General features: G+C 30.5%; 1 protein-coding gene across 3 annotated transcripts in view; it reads left to right on the top strand.

Moving 5' to 3' along the window:
- Positions 1–23,609, top strand: part of LOC122505269 (ovalbumin-related protein X-like) — a 99,968-nt gene extending 76,359 nt beyond the window's left edge. For all 3 annotated transcript variants that reach the window (XM_043616775.1, XM_043616774.1, XM_043616776.1), the window contains 3 exons: positions 22,251–22,430; positions 22,828–22,963; positions 23,280–23,609. In XM_043616775.1, coding sequence (XP_043472710.1) covers positions 22,251–22,430; positions 22,828–22,963; positions 23,280–23,443 — 480 coding nt within the window. In that variant the 3' untranslated portion in view covers positions 23,444–23,609. The remainder of the gene's footprint in view (positions 1–22,250; positions 22,431–22,827; positions 22,964–23,279) is intronic.
- Positions 23,610–25,405: the final 1,796 nt, after the last annotated feature.

Here is a 25,405-nt window from a genome sequence, read left to right as displayed (position 1 = left end):
TTATTTTTTTTTCATAAAATAAATAAATTTTTTTATTTGAGTGTTTTTATATCTTAAAGTACACTATTAAAAGAGTAACTTGTAAAAATTTCGTTAAAAAATATTTAAAATCAGGGCCGTACCTACAGGTTCTTTGAGAACCCTTCCAAAACTAGCGGTGGTCACGATATCTTATGACCGGTTCATTTAAAATAAAAAAACCAAATATTTTCTGTTAGTGGATAAGTATTGCTTGTGATTGAACAAAGGAATATTTTTTTTGTTGATTAGAACTGATTTTACATGGTCTTAATGGTTCTAAAAATTTTAACTTTTGATAGAAGACACTGTCAAGCATCCAAATTTCAATTTCTTTGAAAACCCTTCGTTCAATCACGAGATATATTCACCCACTAACAGAAAATTTTTTGTATTTTGATTTTAGATGAAGCAGTCAAAAGATATCTTGACCACCGCAAAAGCAATTTTTTTTAAGGGGCCCGAAGAACTGTTGCTACGGGCCTGATTTTTAATATTTTTTATAAAAAATTTAATATCTTTCTTATTTAATAGTGTACTTTCAGATACCAAAGTGTTCAAATAAAAAAATTTATTTATTTTATGAAAAAAAAAATTATTAAAAAAACATACGTTTTCAGGTCGTTTTGACCCATGTAACCCCTTAATCATCTCACTTTCTTGCGGGTAAGCTGCTCGCCCGCAAGAGAGATGAGCTCATCCGAATTTAAGGCGTTAAGCCTTCTCTCGAACTCATATAGCAGAGCATCTCTATGCGCGAATACAGCTGCTCACCCGAAAACTTTTCCGTGTATTCAATGTGGAACGCAATTAAATGTCTTCGAACAATTTAATAGATACTTAAACAATATAAAGTAAAACTTTCAGCTATGTAGAATTGAATTTTTACCATTTACATACGGTTAAGCAATACAACAATACAGTAAAACAATCAAATCAAACATTAAAATTATGAAATTTTTTAAATATTTTGAATACTAAAATGCTTTTATCATTTAATATATCAATATAATTTATTAAGAATCATTTTAATTCTTAACTTCAATATTCTTATTAATATCGGCTAGCTTTTCAAAATATTTTATTGTAATTTTAAAAACGTCAACCATTGTCAATGGTGGGTTTCTCGAATTTTTAATTAAATCTATGTATTCTTCTGGAGTTTCGACTTTTTCTTTTATTGTATTTTTATTGACATACAATCCAAAATTTTGGTCGCATTGGTAATATGAGTATCCACGTACAGGATAGAGATGCTGGATTTCGGTCTGATATTTTACTGCTAACATGGAAAAGAATAAAATACTTAAATAATTCCTATTTTGACCACCAGCAGTATCGGAATGCAGAAAAGATTTGTCGTAGTGGTTGAGCTCTAATTCTTTTTCAATGACATACTGCACTAAATTGCAAACTGTTTGCACCTTTTTCTAATGTACCTTCAAAAAAGTGAAACCTGTAACTGTTTGTACTTTTATGTACGTGTACATTAAAAATATACAACCACAATAATCTACAAAAGAGTTGCTCGTTTACGTTTAGCTTCGGCAATGGTAGATTTTGTGCAAAATCAAATTCGAGATGCAAAACATTTTTATTATCTAACATTTTTTTCTTTAGGGTCGTATAATACTCAATTTGTTCTTTATGATTTTTATAAACGCCTTTGTCGACTCTAGATGCTTCAAATTCCGAGCACATATTACAAATATCTTTAATAGGTAATTTAAATGAAAAATTGACACAGTTATTAAAATATTTGCGATAAGTGCTCTCATCTAAGGGGATTTTCACATCACTAGTAACAGAAGTATAATAATCTACAAAAATGTTGTAACAAATATTAAATAAATGAAACGATTAAATTTGAAAATGACTGAAAATATATATTTTACAAAAATTAACACTTACGCATTGATCGATATCTCAAATATAATTTCAGTAATTCACGTATTCAACAATAATTTAATAATGGTTCGATATAAATATCTGATCAGATTCTAATTTGCTACTATCATATTAATTTAAACATTCACACAGGTTCTTGATTCATATATTGCGACTCTTTTGTATTTTAATCAATTACAACGACAAAACATGAATTAGTGTGGTCAAATTATTTAACATACAAGGAAAAGCAACTCACCGCAATACAATTGATTACAAAGAAATATCTACCAGAAATGTAGAAGTCAAATAATAAGTTCTCGCACGTGGCGTCCGTCGTTTTTCGATTTGTGTCTGGTGGAGAAACTGGTCCACTGGAGTCAAATATAAAATTCTAAATGAAGGAAAATAATTCCCTCACCTCCTCGTCACGCTGGTCTTCAAGCACTTTTAGGTTTACCTAAAATGAGTCAAACATGTGCTAACGCAGTTTTATCTGGAGTCGTTCCAAGATTCCAAATTTTCATTTCCGAAAATCGTAGCTGATTCTTTTTTCGAAAAAAACATATATAATATGTATTTTTAAGAAATAAGAAAAAAATACAAAAGATTAAAAAATTTACCATGTAAATAGGTAAGATCTTTCTCTAAATGATCCATAATTGTTTCAAATTTTTCATTTATATGATTTGCAGTGATGATGGCAATATAATTTGCAAGATCATTTGCGACAATAATGGGTGGGTTAATGATTGATTCGAGTGTCTCTCTTTGTATTAAGGACTTATCAATGTCATTAGTAGAATTCGTATTACTATAGAAATAAAATTAGATTTAAAAAATTAGAAACACTGCTTAGGACTTAAAAATTATTCATAAGTTTTTATTTTGAGTAATAAAGATAAAAACTCTTAAAATAATTCTATTATATCATTTACTTTGCCGGTCTAAAAATTAAAAAAAAATTGGTTATTGAATTTAGTGGTAAATAAAAAATATTCTTTATTACTTACGGCTGTCCATCAATTTCCATTGCATTGAAGAATAGATATGTATCTAATGCTGTATTGATTTCTCGATGGATCCTACGCAAAAAGAAAAGAAATATAATGTTAGCGTTAATCAAATATCATTACCAAGAGGCCAGAGTATTCTCTAATTAATAGGAATCTTAATATTTCAGAAAAAAATTTTGATAAAAATGTACTACACTACCATCCAAAAGTATCAGGACGATTACATTCGACCCTATGAAAAAACATGCCATCACTTTTTCAATCATATCTCGGAAATAAAAGGAGGTACAAAAAAATTAAACACGGTTAGAAAGCTGATTAAATTCTGCATAAAGTAAGCCGTCTTTGAAGTCATTTCGTTAATTATTTTGTAAGTTGTAGAGTGAGAAAGAAATAAAAAAATTATCAAATTGTCTCATTTTTGTCTCTTGACTTAAGCTTTTTCAAAAATCTAGAAAAATTTAGATAAAATTTTTCTAAAAACACAGAAATCTTTGCTAGAATTTCAGCTTTAAAATAAGTCTTCGAAAATTAAAAAAGGTTAATCCGTCTTTGATATATCATTAAAAATGTGAAGCCGTGTTTCGACCAAATGGTGCATTAAAATTTAACTGTGATGACTCGACTGTAACTTCGCGCGGCAGCGAATAAGATAGAAAACAGGAACGAATTAATGCGGGGGAACGATGAACTTTTGAGTTTCTTTATATTACTCGTGAAACATCATTATTTATTATTCTCCAGCAAAAATTCGTCCCTATTTTCTCTCATTCGCTGCCGCGAAGGCTTATTTTAAATCTAAAATTCTAACGAAGATTTCTGTGTTTTTAGAAAAATTTTATCTAAATTTTTCTAGATTTTTGAAAATGTTGAAGTCAAGAGACAAAAATAATAAAATTTGATAATTTTTTTTATTTCTTTTTCACTCTACAACTTACAAAATAATTAACAAAATGACTTCAAAGACGGCTTACTTTACGCAGAATTTAATTAGCTTTCTAACCGTGTTTAATTTTTTTTGTACCTCCTTTTATTTCCGAGTTATGATTGAAAAAGTGATGGCATGTTTTTTCATAGAGTCGAATGTAATCGTCCTGATACTTTTACTAACAAAAATATAACCAGTCCGAGTCAAATAAGAGAAAATTTTACTTAAAACTATAAATTAAATTCTTCATAACTATAAAACATGAAGATATCGATAACTCATAGTCTTCGACTCGGAATTATCGATTTATTCCTGTTTAATAATAATTGAAAATCGGAAACACATGTAATATAAAATCGCAGTGAAAGCTTACCTTGGAAAGCTCGAGCATAATATCGTCGTTTAGTTATAAATCCTTTGTTAGTAAGAGTTTGTTAGATGACAAAATTTGTTCAGAAATGTCAACATCTTTTGCAGATGAAGACTTACACACTTTTCCAGATGCAATAAAAAATGTCTGAAGATGATGATGCACAACAAGACTTTTAGAATCGGACCAATACGTCACAACGATTTGTAGTTCTTTCGCATTGCTCCTATTAGTTGTTTCGTCAAATGATATGGAGTAAAATGATCCACCTATATCTGTCAGAAATTGATTTCTGAAAAAAGGTTCCAAAACATCGGTTAAAAGGTATATGAACTTTGTGGAACTAATTGAAAAATCCCCAACAGCTTCGTTTCCAAACATAGAGATAATGAGTTCACCGATGTTGTCACAAGATCTTGCAGACCAGTTAGAAACGATGCATTTTATGACCCAACGAAGTTCAGCCATTATATATCCATCACGAGAACTAAACAATTGCATTGTATGTGGCTTGGTACTAGAAGTAGAGGGTTCTTCGTTTGATTCCGAAAGTCTGCCATTTGTAATTCGCAACTGACTAGGCGCAAGTGTCAGCAAACATTTCGCTTTATGAGCTTTGCCGTTAGCGTGTTGATCAGTAGCATCGGCACACAGTGGTTTATAATCGAAAAACGGGGTTCAAAATAGCGTAGAGCACGTAAATTTTAACCGATTTTTATTCTTTTTTTCTAAACACTCGTCATTAAATTCCTAAGAGATCGCTCGAGGCAGATGTTTTAAAAAAAGCTTCGATTTTTTTTTATTTATTTATAAACATTGAAAAAAAACACTTTTTTCATAAAAGTAGTGCTCGTTTGTGATATAATATGTGCATTCATCGCTTATAGAAATAAATTAATATAAAATCATCAAAGAAACATTATCCAATTGAGCGAATAGAAAAAAAAATTTTTTTGTATTTGTTATAAACAATTTAGAGACTAAAAACTTGATTTTTTGAAATTAACTATATTTTATAGTTTAAAAGTTATATTTATGGGACAAAAGAATATTTTATGATACCTGTGATTAAGATATTGACAAAAAATTATTTGTTAATTAATTTAATAATTAATTAAACATTTTTAATAAACAAATAAATAACAGAAATGTATCTTATAGGAAATTTTTTATTTATCATGCAGTTGACTAGTAAAACCTTTTATTCTTTCAACATATTTCATTATAATGTTTAAACAATAAAATAACACCGCACGGTGAGCTTGGATTGACTTCAACCCAAAAGTCCGACCACCTCACCGTTTTCTTTTGGAATGACTTTGGTAATGTCTTCTGATTATTTTAAGACCAAAATGAAAATAATTTGTGGAGGGAAACTAAAATTATATAGATTTTTTCCTTTTTTATTGGTTATTTTGTGTTATTTTTTTTAAAAAAGGTTAAACTAAATTTTTTATGCAAAAGATATAGTTTGGCATCAATAAAGAATCTCTACAATAAATAATATAATTAAACATTTTTAATTTTATAATATTGGAATGAAAGTTCCCAGTAAAAAAAAAGTATTGGAAGAGAGCGAATAGTATTGGCGGTGAGTTCCTGCCAATATGTTTTCGCGTGAAAACCGTATTGGGGGCATTCTCACAATCCTGCTTTTTCACCGTCAATACTGTCCTCTTGAATCTTTCGATTTCACGTTCTTTGACTCGATTTGGCATTTTAATCAAAAAGACTGATTGATTTAATTTGTAAAAATGCTGATAACGAACAGGAAATATAAAACTTTGTTAAAATGTAAATAAATAAAATTTGACAGGAGACTGTGTACTGTTGGTCTATTACCATATGAACACCATGTTGAAGTCCACAACGTTGATCAACAAAAAAAATTTTAAACTTAGTAAATTAATTAAAAATGACGCTGCAATATTGTCACAAAAATATTTCGAAATAAAAGATTGATGTTTATATTTTGATAATAATTATTTTGCAATTAAATATTAAATTAAAAATAATACTTGAATGCAATAAATAAATTTATTTCGTTGACAAACGTTGTGGACTTCAACTTCGTCAATGAACGTGAAATCAAAAGATTCAGGAGGACAGTATTTGAGAAGATGTATGAGTACGACCCTTGTGATGAAAGGTTACCTAATGGTTTGTGCAGAAATTGTCAAATAAAACTATATTAAGTCAAAAGTGGTACAGAAATCAATCTCAAATTATAATTTTCTTCTTCTCTTAAACCACTCAACAAAATTATTACTCGTTTGAACAGCAAAGCTTTAAGCCTCTGTTATGTTTGCCAACATGTAAGGAATTCTGTACCCATAAATATTGGTTCTTCGTGCTCAAAAAGTGTTACTTCCAAGGGATTTCTTACAGATATAACAAAAAAAGCAATTTCAGGTATGATATTTTATAACTTTTGTGTAAATTTATTACTTTCTATATCTGAACACCTGATTTCCCAAACTCATTAAAATCTAATTTTTAGGAAAAATCAATACTTTTTCAGAAAAACGTTACAATTACTGTTTTTCATCAATTGGCAAAGGATACTGATAGCATTAGAACTAAATGTTTCTTTAACTCCAAAAAACCATGCAGTATTATTCTATTATGTACTTGAATTCTTTTCAAAAGTACAAACCGGCTTCGGATTTTACAGTGAGCAATTGAGTCTGTATATTCTAACTTTAAAACCATTTAAAAAAGTATAAAGTTTCCAAAGATCTTTAGGATTATCCAAACTGACTGTTAAGAGCTGTATATGAATACAATAATTTACATATCCTATGATACAGGATATAGGAATTTGAAAACAATAATTTTACAAATAATAGGCTCAAAAGTCAAAAGTTCGATTTTATTAGTTTTGATATACAGTAAGAAAAGCTATCAGTCAGTCATAGGAAAGTATGGGAATCGCATAAGTCTGTCTCACTCCCACTCATGGGATATGACTGACGTGGTAGGTTTTCTTACTGTATATATTTTGATATATATGTTTTTATATTTTTATATATTTTGATGCCAAAATATATATTTTGCATAAAAACAATTTAGATTAACGTTTTTAAAAAAGAAAAAACACAATAACCAACAAAAAAGGAAAAAATCAACATAATTTTAGTTTCCCTCCACCAATTATTTTCATTTTGGTCTTAAAATAATCATAAAACATTACCAAAGTCATTCCAAAAGAAAACGGTGAGGTGGTCGGACTTTTGGGTTGAAGTCAATCCAAGCTCACCGTGACCGTTGAATTATTTAAACAATTTTAATTAACAAATACCTAATATTGTTAATTTTTACAAGGAAGTAATCTTTTTTTTACACAAAATCATTTTAATATAACCAACTTACATTTAAAAGTAGTAAAATAAAAATATAACAATTCAATAATCGATTATTTAAACAATCTTAATTAACAAATGCTAAAAAAATGTAAATTTCAATATTTCAACTTTGTAAGAAAAGTACGTTTTTTATAATTGTAATAAAATGAAATGGCCTTATAATTTAAGGTCATATCTATTTTATTTAAACTAATGCATTAGGTAATGGTTTAAAAACTTTATTTTTTTTATTCATTTGATAAAACTTTAATTAACAAATGCGTAATTTTGTCAATTTTTTATATTCAAATCTCTTTCTCTAAAACTAATAATAGTGATATTAAAACTAATAACTAATAATCATTAATCATACGTAATTAAATTGTTATTTTACATATAAATATATTGATACAGTGTATATTATATACATTTTGTTGCGATCATCCTTAACAGAGTATATTTTTCCCTTCTGTAAAATGTGACTTTAGACTTAGTCTGTTAAATAATAGAAAGTTGAGCGATGAAATGAGCGATGAAATTCAAAACCTTAAAATGAATACTTATAGACTATGAAAATATATAAAACTAAAATATAGAAAACTAAAACTGTAACCTAAGTAAGTAACTGACAATTTTAATTATTTTTTGCAAAAAAAATTAAATTTTGCATGCAATAAATATAGTGTAACACAGAAATTAATAAAAATATAAACATGAATTATGTAACTAATAACAATAGTATTATAAACTCTCCGTTGTCATTTAATCAACATCCAGAAGCTCTAATGCATCTTCATGAAGATCTAATTCTGACTTTTTCCACTGATAGCGAATCGAAGCTAGTAATGGGTCTGAAGAAATTAACAATTTGTGAATTAGATCTTCATTTGTTGCGACTCGACTACATTTCCGTGTATTAAGTTCTCTAAACCGTTTAAAATCTTTGTTACGCGCTTCTTGTGCTTCTTCGGTCAATTCTCCTATTGGAAGCGGACAAAATTCGATAACTTCTGATCCATGCAGAAGAATTTTATGTACTCCTATTGGCATATAATACCAGCCATAAAGTTTAACATAGAGCTCAGCAGTTTCAAACGCGTACACTTCAAATTTTTTAACATTGATTTTTGAATTGCAACTCAAAACTTGTAAAATAACGCTAAAACGATGGATGAGCTCTGCATTAACTTGAGTGATTTCTGATGTTAACTGGGGATTTTCAAAAAATCTCCGGGCAGTGTTTCCATCATTAGATGTGCCTGCACCTTGTTTAGGAATATCAATTATCAACCCTAATTCTTCTCGAAAACGATTTTGTATACGCTTTTTAGTAGACTCCATTGAATCTTTATGTTCAGGACAACTTACTCTCCAAACACAAATGTCTAATCTGTACGCAATGTGGAGAATGCAATCTATAAAGCGTAACTTTGCGTGTAAGGGTGAAAGACCATATTGAAAATGCTCAGTTAATTTCTTCTTCTGTGATACCTTTTGCAAATCATTCATCTCTTTTGGATTTGCTTTGCATATATAACAAGTAGAAGACGATGGAGTTTCCGAAAGGGCTTGGCAAACTTTTCCGTCTACCATTGTCAATAGCATCTTATATTTAACCTTGCAGGAAAAGTTATCTATTACAACTTTTAATGGTGTAAGACGTTTAATTTCTGTTTCTAACTTGTTAATTTCAGAAAGTGTCAGTTCTTTTGATTCTTTCGCAAATTGAAATCCTATAGGAACGCATAGTTTGGTAGATCCGGGATTAGGATTTTGCCAAACAACAGTTCAAGACTCAGACTCAAGTCTTAGCGGAACCATTGAGATCATGAAAATACTTCCATCCGTATTCATAGATTCCGGAAGTTGCTGTTTATAATTACCTTGTCCAGATGCTCCATCACATGCGTATTTTAGAGTCAGCGTTAATGAGATTGTATTTTGTAATATTATGTTGTCTTTGACAGCAGGAATCTGCGTTAATCTCGAAGTTGTGTGGTCTAAAAGTTCCTGCAATTTAATACGAACACTTCCATCAGTGATTTCTAAAGCAGTTTTAGGAGGATAAAAATTTTGTTTTGCTTCTAAAAGTTCATAATATGGTAGAAAAATATCAGCGTTTTTTGCTTTTACTTCCGTTCGAATAAGATGGTATTGATGTTTGCTCAATTTCGCATCTTCAATCAAAGCTAAACATTCATTTGCGGTAAATTTAACTACGTTATTTGAAACGGTTTCAGATTCGTCCTCATCTTCATCTTTAGATAGAAGTTGAAATATTTTATTCGCCAGCTTAATTTTTCCTGAAACTCTTAAGTTAGTAAGAAATGCATGTTCAATTTCTGTTGCAGTGTACATTTCTTGCATCGTTTGTACTTTCCTTCGCTTTGTTGATTTTGAGCTTTCATCAAAATTTTGTTGAAGTTTTCTACCAGATTTTTTTACATCAAAAGTAATTTTAAATTCTGAATTTAACCAAACTTGTTTATTTTTCTCAAAAACTTCTTTGTTGTAAAATGACGAAATCCACTTTTTTTTAAATTAGGAAGAAAATAATGTGTCAATTTATTTCTAATTTGTTGAGCAGCGTTGTTATCCACTTTGTTTTTGTTAATAATGAAGCTTACTAGAGAATCGACTGTTATGTCGTTAAAGCTTTTAAGACATTGTGCAATTGCAATGTTGCACAAGTCTCTGACAGAAATATTTATTGAATCCATAATCAATTATTTTATTCTTTGCGACAGTACTAGAAATAAATATGGCTACTCACCTGTTATTATTTAATTTTCATTTTTCAAAGCGTACTTAAAATCTGTATCTTATATTTACTATATTTACACATACACATAGGAGTTTAAAACTTTTGAAAAACACTTACCTGCCTTAATATACTTACACTTAATTTTATTATAAAACAAAAGAAGACGAACAAGAATAATAAAAATTAGTGTAAAACGACATAGCTATTACAATATAAGAGTTCAAATAAATTATCAACAAGAAAAGACAATTAGTACAGAAATTAAAACTCGCTAGCTTAATAACGTAAGAGGGGATTACAAGGAATTAAGACACATATAATAAGGATTACATATGAAAGAAAAGGAATTTGAATATGTTAGTAATAAAAGGAAGACAATTTAGTTCATAGTTTAAAACTGACGCAGAAAGAAATATCACATGAGATATCTGCCAAGTATGGAATCTGTGGGTGAAATAGAACTAGAGAATACATAAACATAAGAAGTTAGGATTTCGCACATGCGCACAAGTATACGATTCGACGATAATGTAAACTGCTTAACAGAGATGTCCAATGTGACGTCACACTTAATGGGTAAAATAATAGAAGGTTAATCGATTACTACCCAGGAACCAATTTTATAGGGTCATATATGCAAGATTACAACAAATAATTTTTTTCTTTGAGATTAAAATAAAAATTATGTTAAAATTTTTTTTTCCTAATAGAATAGTGATTTCTGCAATTCGTACCTATTTATAAATTTTCAATAAATATATATTTTGCAGAAATCACTATATTCTGTTCAAAACACTATTTATTATTCTGATTTTTGTTTTCATTTAAATAAAAAAATTTATTTTCTGTAATCTTTCATATATAAACCATAATATTACATTTGGTAAACACTTAACTTTTTATTATTTAACAGACTAAGTCTAAAGTCACATTTTACAGAAGGGAAAAATATACTCTGTTAAGGATGATCGCAACATAAATGTATATAATATACACTGTATCAATATATTTATATGTAAAATAACAATTTAATTACGTATGTTTAATGATTATTAGTTATTAGTTTTAATATCACTATTATTAGTTTTAGAGAAAGAGATTTGTATATAAAAAATTGACAAAATTACGCATTTGTTAATTAAAGTTTTATCAAATGAATAAAAAAAATAAAGTTTTTAAACCATTACCTAATGCATTAGTTTAAATAAAATAGATATGACCTTAAATTATAAGGCCATTTCATTTTCTTACAATTATAAAAAACGTACTTTTCTTAAAAAGTTGAAATATTAAAATTAACATTTTTTTAGCATTTGTTAATTAAGATTGTTTAAATAATCGATTATTGAATTGTTATATTTTTATTTTACTACTTTTAAATGTAAGTTGGTTATATTAAAATGATTTTGTGTAAAAAAAAGATTACTTCCTTGTAAAAATTAACAATATTAGGTATTTGTTAATTAAAATTGTTTAAATAATTCAACGGTGTTATTTTATTGTTTAAACATTATAATGAAATATGTTGAAAGAATAAAAGGTTTTACTAGTCAACTGCATGATAAATAAAAAATTTCCTATAAGATACATTTCTGTTATTTATTTGTTTATTAAAAATGTTTAATTAATTATTAAATTAATTAACAAATAATTTTTTTTCAATATCTTAATCACAGGTATCATAAAATATTCTTTTGTCCCATAAATATAACTTTTAAACTATAAAATATAGTTAATTTCAAAAAATCAAGTTTTTAGTCTCTAAATTGTTTATAACAAATACAAAAAATTTTTTTTTCTATTCGCTTAATTGGATAATGTTTCTTTGATGATTTTATATTAATTTATTTCTATAAGCGATGAATGCACATATTACATCACAAACGAGCACTACTTTTATGAAAAAAGTGTTTTTTTTCAATGTTTATAAATAAATAAAAAAAAATCGAAGCTTTTTTTAAAAAATCGGCCTCGAGCGATCTCTTAGGAATTTAATGACGAGTGTTTAGAAAAAAAAGAATAAAAATCGGTTAAGATTTACGTGCTCTACGCTATTTTGAACCCCGTTTTTCGATTATAAACCACTGTGAAGCGGGTCCACTGCCAAACATCATTGATTTCTTTGATGTGATGGGAGAAGTGGTCCCGCTGCCAGACACGACTGACATCATGGATATGTTCGGTAGACCTTGCTGTAATGGCGGGGCTTTTCACTAAAGGGCAACCAAACAGCAAGAAAGAATGGATTCACAAAATTCAAAGAAAGTACCCCATGTGAGCAGGCCGGAAACGGGAAATCTCACCATCGGTCCCAAGACTGATGCTCAAGAGCGCGCGGATTGTGGGGGCGCACAATTTCTTGCAGTGCCACGGGTGATCGTGGAAAGATTAGATCCACAAAACATCGTGGAAGGAGAAAGAATAAGAAAGGGAAGCGCGTCGAGCCTTCTGAGTGTGTCAAGCTGCAGTAGCGGAAAGACCGTACATAGCGCTATCCACTCAGAAGTAGACGACGAGACGATAGAAGAGACTCGCGAGATATGCCCGCGGCTCAGAAAGGAGGAGGCGACTTGCCTCGATAAAATAGAGTTGGAGGTCGCAAAGATGATAAAATCTTGCGACATTCAGAAGAACTTCAACAGGACTGTAAAAGATGGACTCAGAGCCATCGAAGTCCTGTTGAAAGAGGCAAAAGTAAAGCATGTCGCAGCCGATGAGTCGGACTTCGATTTAGCATGCGTTTTCAGCGGTGTGAAGTGTAACCGCAAGGACCGTAAGGAAAAGAGAGAGCGTTCCTATAAGCGTAATCTCAAAAGCGTCCTTAGAAATGCTCAAAAACGGAAGCGAGAGGGTGACAGACTAGGGGACACTTGAACCCAAACCGATAAGAGGAAAAAGGAGGAAGCTCCTCCAATGGAAACGGAAGTACCAGATCCAAAGATTCCTCAAATGGAAAGAATGGGGTCAAAAGATCCGCAGTTCTAATCCGAGTCAGTCAAGGATAAACGTATGCTGACGTTCTAGGTAAACTTCGCAAAGAGGTCAACCCGGACGACTGCCATACGAGAATAGTAGCAGCAAAAGCTACAAAGGAGGGAGACCTTCTGATTAAGATCAGAGGAGGCTCCGACAAGGGCGCTTTCGCCGCTGAGATCACCAAAGCGGTTGGAAGCATGGGTAAGGTGCAGTCGTTGGATCGATAAGTTACACTCGAGATCCGTGATTTGGATTGCCTTACCCAAGAAGCTGAGGTGCAACAAGTGTTGTCGGAAGCGATAGGAAAGCCAGGGTGCAGGACAGTGACGGTCTTAGGACCCAACCGCCGATGGATGAAGCTCGCGGTTGTAGTCACCAACCCGCAAGAGGCGAACAGACTGGAGAAATTGGGACACGTAAAAATTGGTTTTAAGTGTTGTCCAATTAAAAGAAGAGTAATGGTCATCCGGTGTCATCGATGCTTTGGATACGGTCATATTGGAGCATAATGCCAGAAGGTGGACAGATCGCCCGCGTGCTTTAAGTGCGGTGAAGCCGGTCACAGGTTCTTCAACTGTAAGAAGAGCCCAAGTTGCTTTTTATGCAAGGAAAAGTTTGGCAATAAGGTGTCAACTACACATATTGCAGGCAGCGGAGGATGCGGAGTCTTCAGGACGGCCCTTGAGGAGGCGAAGAAGACTCTCGCAAGAACAAATAGCAAATAAGAAGTATTAAAAAGAGCAAGTCGAGAATTTCGTAACCTCGGTTATGTCGACGAAGGATCTCGACGGCCGCCAAAAAGCGTGATTTAAACAGCTTTTAATTTGTTTGTTTGTTTTTTATTAATTTATTTTGTGATTTATTTGTCCTTATACATTTTTTAATTTGTTTTGTGTTTTTTATTCGTCTTTATACAGTTTTATCTTTTCAACATTATATACATGTTTACTTTTTTTGTCTTTTCTTTTTTATATCCGTTTACAATTTTATCTTTGACTTTTTACACTTCTTTAAAAATTTGTTTTTTTATTATTGTTGTGCTGTAAATTCCGCTTAGACTTTGAAATAGTAAAAAAAAATTTTAACTATTGACGCAGGAGAACCGCAGACAAAGAACAATGTCGCATCAGCGACAGAGTTGAAGCGCCACCCTCGAAGGCTAAAGTCTTACGACAGTTCCGAGGGAGGGTAAAGGGCTCCAAAAGAAGGGTTACGGGTTTTAGTGGGTCGGGCTGGCAGTAGGTCGCCAGTTTATTAAATTTACTACTTTATATTGTGACGCGGCATTTTTCCTCGCACAATATTCTCTTTGATTTCTTAAAATTAATAATTAAAGTTTAAAGTTTTGATAGAAATTCCATCAAAACGAGAAACTGTCAAAAGTAAAACTCGAAATTAGAACAATTTCTGCTGTTAGTATTTTGTTTTTATTTTTCATATTCCCGAGAATATTTTCAACTGATAATTCGCCGGTCCATCGCGAATTATTAATTATTCGTAATCAACAAGGGAAGTGCTTCCTGGTTTATATATTTGGAAGTGATTCCCGAATATTTAAGAGCACCAGGAAGACGAAGATCAATTGTTTTGGGCCTGTCAAAACACTGACTGCGGCCATCTTGATTTAAAGGCCAACGCGAAGCGAACGACAGCGACCAATAAGTGGGCGCTCTGCAATACCGGCGGCGGATATCTTATCTCGGGCAGATAATAATAGATTGTAAAATAAAATAATAGTACGCCGGGGACTCACCAAAAACTAAAAAGAAGCGTATGTGTAGCGACGCTCTCGTAGTGAGAGAGACGTCCATTTTTATTTATTCTCGTTTTGATAGTAATCAAAGGCGCATCATCGCCAGTGAAACAAGTTGTTCATTTCATGATCATTAAGCTTCCTCAATATAATATATACCAATTGTTCAATTTTTTATTTTAGAATAATTATTTTAAAGTGTTAAGATAAAATGTCAAAAAATACAAAATTTCAATTTTTTGTGAAAATTTAAAACATTTATTAATTCTATAAATTTTGATAAAATATATACTTTATATACATGAATCGATTCGTTTTTATGTCAGGAATGCAATTTTGACAAGAATTAATAAAAATTTTAATATAGAAAAAAGTTATTTCAAAAAATCCAAAAATTAATTTTTTCAAAAATTAAAAAATTGTTGAAAAAAATTTTTTTTTAGATATTTTTGAAAATCCTTTTGTCTGATTTTTGGTATTCGTGACCGTAATACACCTACAAAATTTTATCAAAATCCGTCAAGACGTGTAAGAGAAAATGTGTCCACAAGAATCGGTGACATACACACACACACACACACACACACATACATACACACACACATACATCCGGACATTTGTTCCTCTCGACGAATTATATATACTTCACTTGAAAATTTGTAAAAATAATTGGTTCTAAAAGTTCGGAAATCGACATCACTATAAGGCTTCCTTTATGAGGAAGCAAAATTAATTAAATTGAAAAATTATTAAATTTAAAGTACAATGTCTGGTTGAGGAGCCATGCGGGGTCGGCGTCGAATTGACGGTGAGTCCCAGTAAAGTCAAATCTTCATTTTCTCGACAGATTGGCAATATTGAAAATAAAAATTTTCGAAATAGTGAGTGATGCTTGTCACCGCATTGTCATGCGGTAATTCATTAACCAATTCGGCCTTCCGCCGAATATAATAGTTGTCCAACGTAATATATATCACTCTTAAAGTAAAATTTTCTTGAATAAAATTAACTTTAATAAAAATTAAATTCTGTGACAGTGTAATTATTGCGTTGTCTCCTTACTCCCCCCTCTCCGCGGTTTATTTGGAAATTAATTTATAATTTCCTAATAATTTGTCTGAACTAGTTGGCAAAAATAAAGTAAGTTAATAAATCTTTTGGATATTTTAGTGCCCATGAAAATCCGATAAAATTTGTAGGTTACAGACAATTTTGAAAAAAATGCCAATGCGCGCGGGACGAGTTTAACGTCATATAAAGCCCTACACGGCTGCAGTTTTTAATTAATAACTTTTTTTCTAATTGAGGCTCATTTTTTTCGAAACGGTTTTACACTCGGAGACATTTAAGGAATAGAATACAATTTTAATTTTTTTGTTAGGACGTGAAGAACTTATTTGTTTATTAACATTTTATAAACAAATTATACAAAAAATTATAAAAAATAAAAAAATTGAAAAAAAATTTATTTAAATAGTGCAATTCAAGACGAAAAAAACCCATATTTTAATTTTAAAATCCGTCAACTGGAACTCGAGAAAAAAATTTGTTAATTTAGCAGTACCAAAAAATTTAATTGTTAATAACTTTTACAAAAAAAATTTTTTTGGCTTAATATTTTCAGGGACTCTTCTTAACCATATTAACCACTTCACTGGCGGGGCGTTCCAAATGGCGTTCCACGCGCCGAGGCCCAGACTGGCAAAAACACCGAAATGGCGTTCCTAATAAAACTTTATTTTTAAAGAGTGTACACTACTTTTTACTACTACAAAGCAATATTTCTATAGTTTAGACATCAGGGAACAAGATTATCACAATGAAAATTTCAGTTTTTGAGATTTTCAATGTTTCTTTGAACGTTGAAATAGTCGATTTTTAACACTTTTTAACAAATGGCGTTCCACTTTTGTTATTATTAATAATTATTAAATTTTATTTATTAATTATTTATATTTATTTTTTACTTATTACATTATTATATTATAATGTTTTGTATGTAAATATATTTTTTAAATAAAAAATATGAGTTTTACTGTGTAAAAATTGAAAAAAAGTGGAACGCCATTTGGTGAAAAGTGGTAAAAATTGACTATTTCATTGTTTGAAAAAACATTGAAAATCCCAAAAACTGAAATTTTTATTGTGATAATCTTGTTCCATGATGTCTAAACTATAGAAATATTGCTTTGTATAAGTTAAAAGTAGTGTACACTCTTTAAAAATATTGTTTTATTAGGAACGCCATTTCGGTGTTTTTGCCAGTCTGGGCCTCGGCGCGTGGAACGCCATTTGGAACGCCCCGCCAGTGAAGTGGTTAAGAGTAAAAAAAACTATTTTGGTTCAAGAAGAAAATTTGTTAGTTTTAGGTGATCCGTTTGAGAAATTCTGACCCGTATATAAATAAAAATAACTTTTTCCAAGTTATGGTATTAATTATAACCTGTCAATTACTCTTTTAATAATTATAAATGATTTTTAATTGACTTTAAATCGAGCTAGGGACCACTCGACTACTGACAGGAAATAAAGGCGATCTTGGTAATTAAATGTGAGCGCCTGGCTTTAGAAATTAATTATTTGCCATATTTATTATATATTATTTTACCCGGCCAAGTGGATTCGTAGGATGACTTTTAATAATAAATAAATAAACACAAAGTTAAATTTAATATCACACAATTCGATTTATTCTAATAAAGTAAAACATTAATTCAAATTTATAAAATAGAAAATAACAAAGTTTCAATGGTTAAAGAATACTCAAGCATCCAAGATTTTATATTTAATTTAGCTTTAATAAGATTCTCTATTGACACTTTGACTTACTGCCATTTCAATATGTTTTCCGGCGAATCTTTTTATTTAAAACTTATTGCTCAACTTATTCCTTTATTCTTATAAAACTTATTGACTTATCAACTTATTGACTTTATTGTCGCTATTTTGAAGCGTCGGCCATGGCAGTCAAAACATGAAGACCGTGCTATACATTTTTCTCGCCTAATTCGCCTATTCAAAACCCATGTGGTGGCGACCCTGCTGATAAGTATGAAAATTACCTTTTTCGTACTTATAGGATTAACAGGTTGCAGCCTCGCAGGCGCGTTGTACAATTTAATGAAGAACAATTAATCTTGGATATGTGTGCAACTCGGACCAAATGGAGCAGTGAAATTAACAAAATAATAATTATAACAATTATTATTGGTGGTCCCGGTCTGCTTCATCCTCAAACTGTTTCTCCTGACTCTACTCGCTCCAACTGAGAGTCAATTGCAAATAGTACCTCCGCGCCAAATTAGCTGAGTTTGATAGGCTGAAAACATTATTGAAAGGCAGTGACAAGTAATATATAATTTGGATTGCTCTTGGATCCATGAGATGTATCTATTTATGAATTGCTGTAAATTGATTATTGCTTTAATTATTTTGTACAGTTTATTATAATTCTCTCCTTATTTAAATTACAAAATATAGAATATTAAGCAGAGCTTCACATTTTTCCTCCATGGTCGAGGACAAAATTAAAAGAGCAAAATTGCAACGTTACATAATATTTTATTATATTATACATTATTTCATTTTTTTAACTTGAAATTTTTTTTAAAATATTGTAATCTACAACGATTGTTTACTTATCTAAGACTATATATAATGATAACCCAGAATACAGTGATTATCTGTATTTAAATATTAACCTTTTTTGCTATATAAATTAATTAGAACCAAAAACGGGCGAATTAATATATCAATACTATTGGTCCGTTTCCCTCACTTACTTAGTTTTCATGACGGGCGAAATAATTAATTCTTCTTATTAGAAGAATGAAATAGACACTGCGATTATATTTACCCTGTTATATCTATCAACAAATAAACAGATTTACGCCGCACTGAAAAAAATAATAGGCAGAATGTGCTTTTTACTGAGTCAATTGTTGCCTAAGTACAAAAGCAATACACACAAAGCGATTATTTCTTTAAAAAGGCAATTTTTGTCTTAGTTAACAAAGTAATAAATTCTTGCTATTTATCAAGTAAATTGTTTATGTCAAATCGAATTTTATAATTAACTAAAATAATAGATACCAAAGTAAGAAATTTACTACTGAAATGGAATCGAGGAAATTTTGTTAAAATATTTAAAGGTACTAATTTTATTTTTTAAACAAAATTGTTTACGCATAAAACTAAACCATTTTGGTTATAAAGTTCACACATGCATAACTATTATTAAAATTAATAAAGTAGATCTATTATTTTCTTTATTTAATTAAAGTAAAATATTATTAATGTAATAATAAAAATAAAAGTTCCTTTTCACTTGAATTGCAAATTTAATTAATAAAAAGGTAAAACATAATTATTTCATATCGTATTTTCTAAACATTTACATAAATAAAAATTTGCCTTGTGATTTTAACCTTATTAACTAAGGCAAAAATTGCTTTTTTCAAGAAACATTGGTTTTGAGGTATTGCTTTTGTACTTAGGCAAAAATTGACTAAGTAAAAAGCACATTCTGCCTATTATTTTTTAGAGTGAAAAAGTGACACTAATAATCGTCTGCTATTATTATTGTTCAGTGCAGTTAATATTTTTATATAATTATAAGGAAAAATTGTTAGCATAGAACCGTCTTTTAAAAGTGGTGTTTCTCTTGGCATTTCATAAATGTTCCCGTTGGTATTTGTTTTTGCACTTCAGCAATATCATTTTCATTAAAGTGAAGCTCGCAAACAACATGACTTTTTAAAAATATTTTGTTATTTTTGGTGGGAACAACATCTCGACATGATTACAACACTTTTTCCTAAGAGTTTATGAATACAGTAGAAACCGCTTATAGCTTGATTGAAGGGATCGTCAATTTTTGTTTGTTATATCCGATTATTATTAAACATAGCCATACTAAGTTTAAATTAAAATGTGCATGAGTGATTTATTTAGTATTTGAAATTTGAACAAGTGTTACATAAAATTTAATGAAAGTAATAAATTATAATTTTTTTAAATATTCAGTAACAGAAGTTTGCTTTTTCTTAATATTTGTTTGTAAATAGTGTAAACCCTTTTAGAGTCATTTTTATCAAAAATAAATCACTTTTATAAAAGTCGACAATTGGTTTGACAACTGTCAACTGTGTGACAACCTATTTATGAATTTAATTGTTTTGTTATTAATTAGGGTGTGGGTAAGACTTAAACGGGATTACACAATTTACCGACCAAAAATCCTTTGAACTTGTCAAAATTTCATCCCTCCTTCTTTGCAAGATGAAGCCAAGTACATGGAGAAATTAAACAAACTTACCGATGTTTCCTCTCTGAACTGCACTGCGCCACTCTACTCTTTAGTTATACAGCACAACAATGAGTAATAACAATGCGCACTAATTAAGAAATACTATAAAATTTATTAACAATAATAAATGATTTACAATATTAATAAGCGCGAAGGCTATTTACTATTCTATGGTTCGCATCAATCTAAGGTGCTTCATCCGGCAAAAGCAACATGTGCTTTTGTCGTCCGGTAGTTCCGGCGCGCGCGGCGCCTGGTGACAAAAGTTGGCTCTAGGGCGCGAATTCAAATTAGTTCTTACTATCTATTATCAAATTAACAATAACAATCTGAGCGGTTGTAACGATTGATAATACAGGAATGATTACGATCGTTACAACTGTCAAATTGTTAATTTGACATCAAATTCGTAATCAGCTACCTCGAAAACTTCAAGAAACTTTATATTTCTTTTTTTAATTTTTTACTATTCGGATAATGTAACACTGAGAAAAAAGAGGGCGCGTTGCAGCTCATTTTCGAGTCATGAGCGCGACTCAACCCTGAATTCTTCTACACACTTTCTGGGGCGTGCAGCGGTCCCCAGCGTGTAATACACTTTAAATACAGCTCGCCTCGACTCAGGGGAACGCTGCTCGCCCCAGAAAAGTGTCTAGCAGAACACAGGGTTGAGTCGCGCAACATGACTCGAAAATGTGCTCCAACACGCCCTCTTATTTCTAAGTGAAGATACTTTTTCTTTGTCTTAAGCGCCATCTTGAATGTTCCATTTTTAAATTTTTGCGTATTTTTCAAAATTAGGACGATAATTGTATTCCTTGGTTCAAAACACATTAGATAATGTGCTTCAAAAATTTTGTTTACCCTACTGTCGTTACATGAGCTAACCGACTTTTTAAAACAATTTTTCTTATTTGCATAAACGTTTTATTAGTTTTTTATATTAAAATTTTTTTTATAGTTTACTTTTATTTTTTGTACCTTGACCGATTCTAAAGAAATTAAGTCAAACCTGATTAAAAAATATTAATATTTAAAAAACTTACAGTGGTTTTTGTAAGTGGGACATATATGTCCCGCAGGCGTTAAAGGGTTAATTCAAATATATTAACAATTACTTTTATAAACAAAATTAGAGGTTATATCATGGCTTATTACATTCTCATCACATGAGAAAGTATTAGTTTTGTTTTTAAATAGTGATCTTCTCCTCTGCGATAGGCGCTTCGATCAGTAGAAGTGAGCCTAGAAGAAATGAAGTCACGGATATCTGGCTGTTTTAACTATTTCTTTCCCTTTATAATTGAGCCCTTTTAGATATTTTTATCACGTTGCGTTTTTATTTTACAGTGCTTTAAAAAGAGCTATAAATATGCGATTTTTTGACACTTTAATCTCGTTTTTTATGGAACTGACTAAGTATGACGCGCTCCCAAGAAAGGTACCTAAGAAGTAAACGAATTATAGGCTAGGTTCGTGTAATATTTATCTTGATTTAAAGTTTATTTTTAATTATTTAAATTTGAAACCAATTTTCATTGAATATTTTGGATATAATGAAGACTTGAAGATCAATAATTTTGAATTAATAATTGATTCACTTTCTGTACTTTTACTCGAAAAATTAAAAACATAACCTCAAATTTTTTGCCTCGTAGGTGCCTTTCTTGGGAGCGCGTCACAAATGAAAAAATTGTTTTTAGCGTATTCTAATTCAGTGACATCTGAAGTTTCAATAAACCTAAGAATTTGTAAGCAAACATTTTTTTAACCCAACATTTTTTTGTATAACCCAGTGTAATAACTGAATAAAATTATTCCCTATAGTCTCTGTAATATGCCCAAAATTTTCCCTCTGTTATCAATTAAATATATGAATTTTACAGAATGCCGATTTCTCAATGGTAATAATTTTACCAAATGATGTTAATGGCTTGCAATCTTTGGAAGAGAATTTTGAGTGGGACACAATATTTAATGCTCCTCTGCGTAACTCCAAAGTGGAACTTTTTTTACCTAAATTTAAATTAGAACTAAAAGTGAGCTTGAAAGAAACTTTAAAAAAGGTGAGCTATACTTATATTACTATTATATATTATATTAAAAAAAAGAAATCGATTTAGAAAAAACATAAAGTATTTTAAGGGGGCAGTACACCTTAAAACAAAAAAAAATATTTCTTCTAAATGCAGTTGTTTAAGAATGAAAAGAGATATCCAAATGATACTTTGCACTTATATTTTCACAACATATCTTACAAAAAAATTATTTGTAAAATATTATGTTGTGAAAATATATGTGCAAAGTTTCATTTAGATATCTTATTTTATTCTTAAAAGAAACAATTACATTTTAGAAAAAAAAATTTCAGGGTGTACTATCCTTTTAAAATTATATATTTCATTAGTCTATAAAAAGGAATATATTTTACTATTTAATTGATATAAACAATTTTTTTATTAGATGGGAATAAGTAAAATATTTCAAGATGATGCTGAATTTAATGGAATATCAAATGTACCACTCAAAGTAAGCCATGTTATACAGAAAGTCTTCATTGAAGTTGATGAGGAGGGTTCCGAAGCTGCAGCAGCTTCAGGTATTAAATTGTGCTTATATTAATAAATATATCTGGGCTGCTTTTGTATTCACTACACTTTCTTTTTCACAACATTCTTATTTAACTTTACTCTCACATCATTTCTTCTACACACTTACTTTACTGTTACTTCTCTCTCACGTCATGCTCACTTTGCTCTGATTTCACTTTCACTATTGATAGTGACGTAAAAGTGACATTGAAGTGAGTTGTTCGTTTTTTTTACTTAAAAAATTGCAAACAATACTAAAAATTTTTGTTTCTTAGGTACCTCTCTTCGAAGTGCTTTACAAATAAATAATTAATTATTTTATAGGTGTCCAAATGAGGTTACGTAGAAGCATTGACGTTGACGAACCTGAGGAATTTCGAGTAGACCGACCATTCTCATTCATTATTCTTTATAAACCAATTAACATTCCTCTCTTTGTTGGCAGCATTCGTGATTTGGAAGCAGTTATTGAAAAAGACGAACTTTAAGATTTTATATACGCATTTTTTGTAAAATTTTATATACATGATCAAAGATATTTTTAAGTTAGCTTAAAACGATATTGATATGTCCATATTATGTTTATCTATAATGTAAGGTAAAGGGTTAATGGCTTAAAACATAAATACGTAAATAAAATCTATTCTAATTTTACACTTGTTGGTTTCATATCTCCGAAATTTTTAAGTTTAAGTTCTCTCTTACAATAACTATAAAAAAACTTGTAATGTCGAAATGTTTCTCTCAGGGACCGACACGAACACGGCATAACACAAAAATTAAATGTGTGTTGTGTTTCGAATACAAACACATTGATGAAAATTTTTGTGCATTTGTGGTACTATAGAAAATTATATTGCAAAATATTTAAATAACACTTTAATTATCGTAACATTTAACATTTGCACACCTATTTTTTTAACAAATAAAATTTTGCTGAGGTAAGTTGTTTCATTTTTAACTTCTCAAAGTGATTGTTTTTTATTAATGGGATTTCTTATGGGAAACTTTATTGAGTTCACTAAGTAATAAATACGTTTATTTTGTATTTACAGTAAGATTTTAGAAACAAAAACCAAATTTCACAAACGGCGGGTATATAAGGAACACAATTATTTCTTCCGAATTGTTAAAGTGTGTTGTCAAAACGTAAGTTTTTCGTAATTACTTTTATTTTTTATCACCTTATTTGGTTTTTAGTGTTCAAAGATGGTTCGAAATTGTAAAAGAGTGTTGGTACCGACAAGTTGCAAAAAACGACCAGTGATTCCACCATCGACCTCAACTGATGATAACAACAACGTTTAAAACACACGTTCGCTCTTTTAGTTTTGTTTTTACATTTGTTTTATATTCTGTGGTTACTTTTAAGCAATAAAAAATAACTTCTTTAACTTGAAATACGTTTTCCAATGGTTTTTACCGCCTTGTTCCTAATAGCCCCATTTTGAAATTTCGAAAAAATGCGTCTTTTTCGTCTTTTTTGCTTAAAATTTCAGCTTTGATCAGGGCAATTATTTAACCTTTAAATGTGCTCACCAAGATCAAGAAAAGAAACAAAAAATTAAGGCAATATTTCAATACACAAAAAAGTTGCAAGACTTTAAAGTTAAAATTTGTTCCTAATAGCCCCAGTTTACGGTACGATTTATGGTCTTGTGTGGTCCCTAATACGGAGGTTCAAGTGGCTTTTTAATCATAATTTGTTTTATGAAAACATGAGAACAAGTGTACAAATTTTTGTGAACAAACATTTCTTGTTTATGACGGTGTTCGACTGGAATTGGCTTTACATTATGCATGTGTTCTCTGAACTCCTGCAAGAAAATCTGTCAATTTGGACTAAAATCCTTCGGAAGAATTAATTCTCCGGGAACCTGTAGTGTGGTACTGAAAACGAATTCGGCCGGTGATGCTCCTGAGTCCAGGACGTTATTACGTAAGGGGGGGGGGTAACTCTAAACGGTGAAAAGCATGTTTTTAAGAATTTTTTGTCGATACGCCATCGTTCCACCGTTCTATTAGAAGCCGGGTGGTACGAAGTCGTTCGGATTCGCTCGCTATCAATGAGTTGTAAAAAAGCCGAAAAAATCCAAGACTCACATTGACTATCCTGATCCGTTGTTATAGTTCTCTGTGAACCACAGCGGGAAACCCAACCATCCATAGAAGCCCTGCAAATTGTTGTTGCTTCCATATTTTTCAAAGAAATAGCCTCGAGCCAACGTGAAAATCTATCAATCGCGGTAAGACAATATCGGTGTCCGTCACATACCGGGAGTGGGCCGATAATATCAATGTGTACGTACTGAAATCGGTTCTCCCGCGCGGTAAAATGTGATGGTAAAAGTATGGTATGTCGCGATTCTTTCGCTTTCTGACAAGCTAAGCAATTCCTACACCATCCTCTAACGTCGCTATTCATCTCAGTCCAAACATAGCTTTTGGAA

This window comes from Leptopilina heterotoma, unplaced genomic scaffold (genome assembly GCF_015476425.1).
Source record: "Leptopilina heterotoma isolate Lh14 unplaced genomic scaffold, ASM1547642v1 Lhet_351, whole genome shotgun sequence".
Classification (NCBI taxonomy): Eukaryota; Metazoa; Arthropoda; class Insecta; order Hymenoptera; family Figitidae; genus Leptopilina; species Leptopilina heterotoma.
Note: the sequence above shows the minus strand (reverse complement) of the source record. Positions and strands in the feature narration are given on the sequence as shown.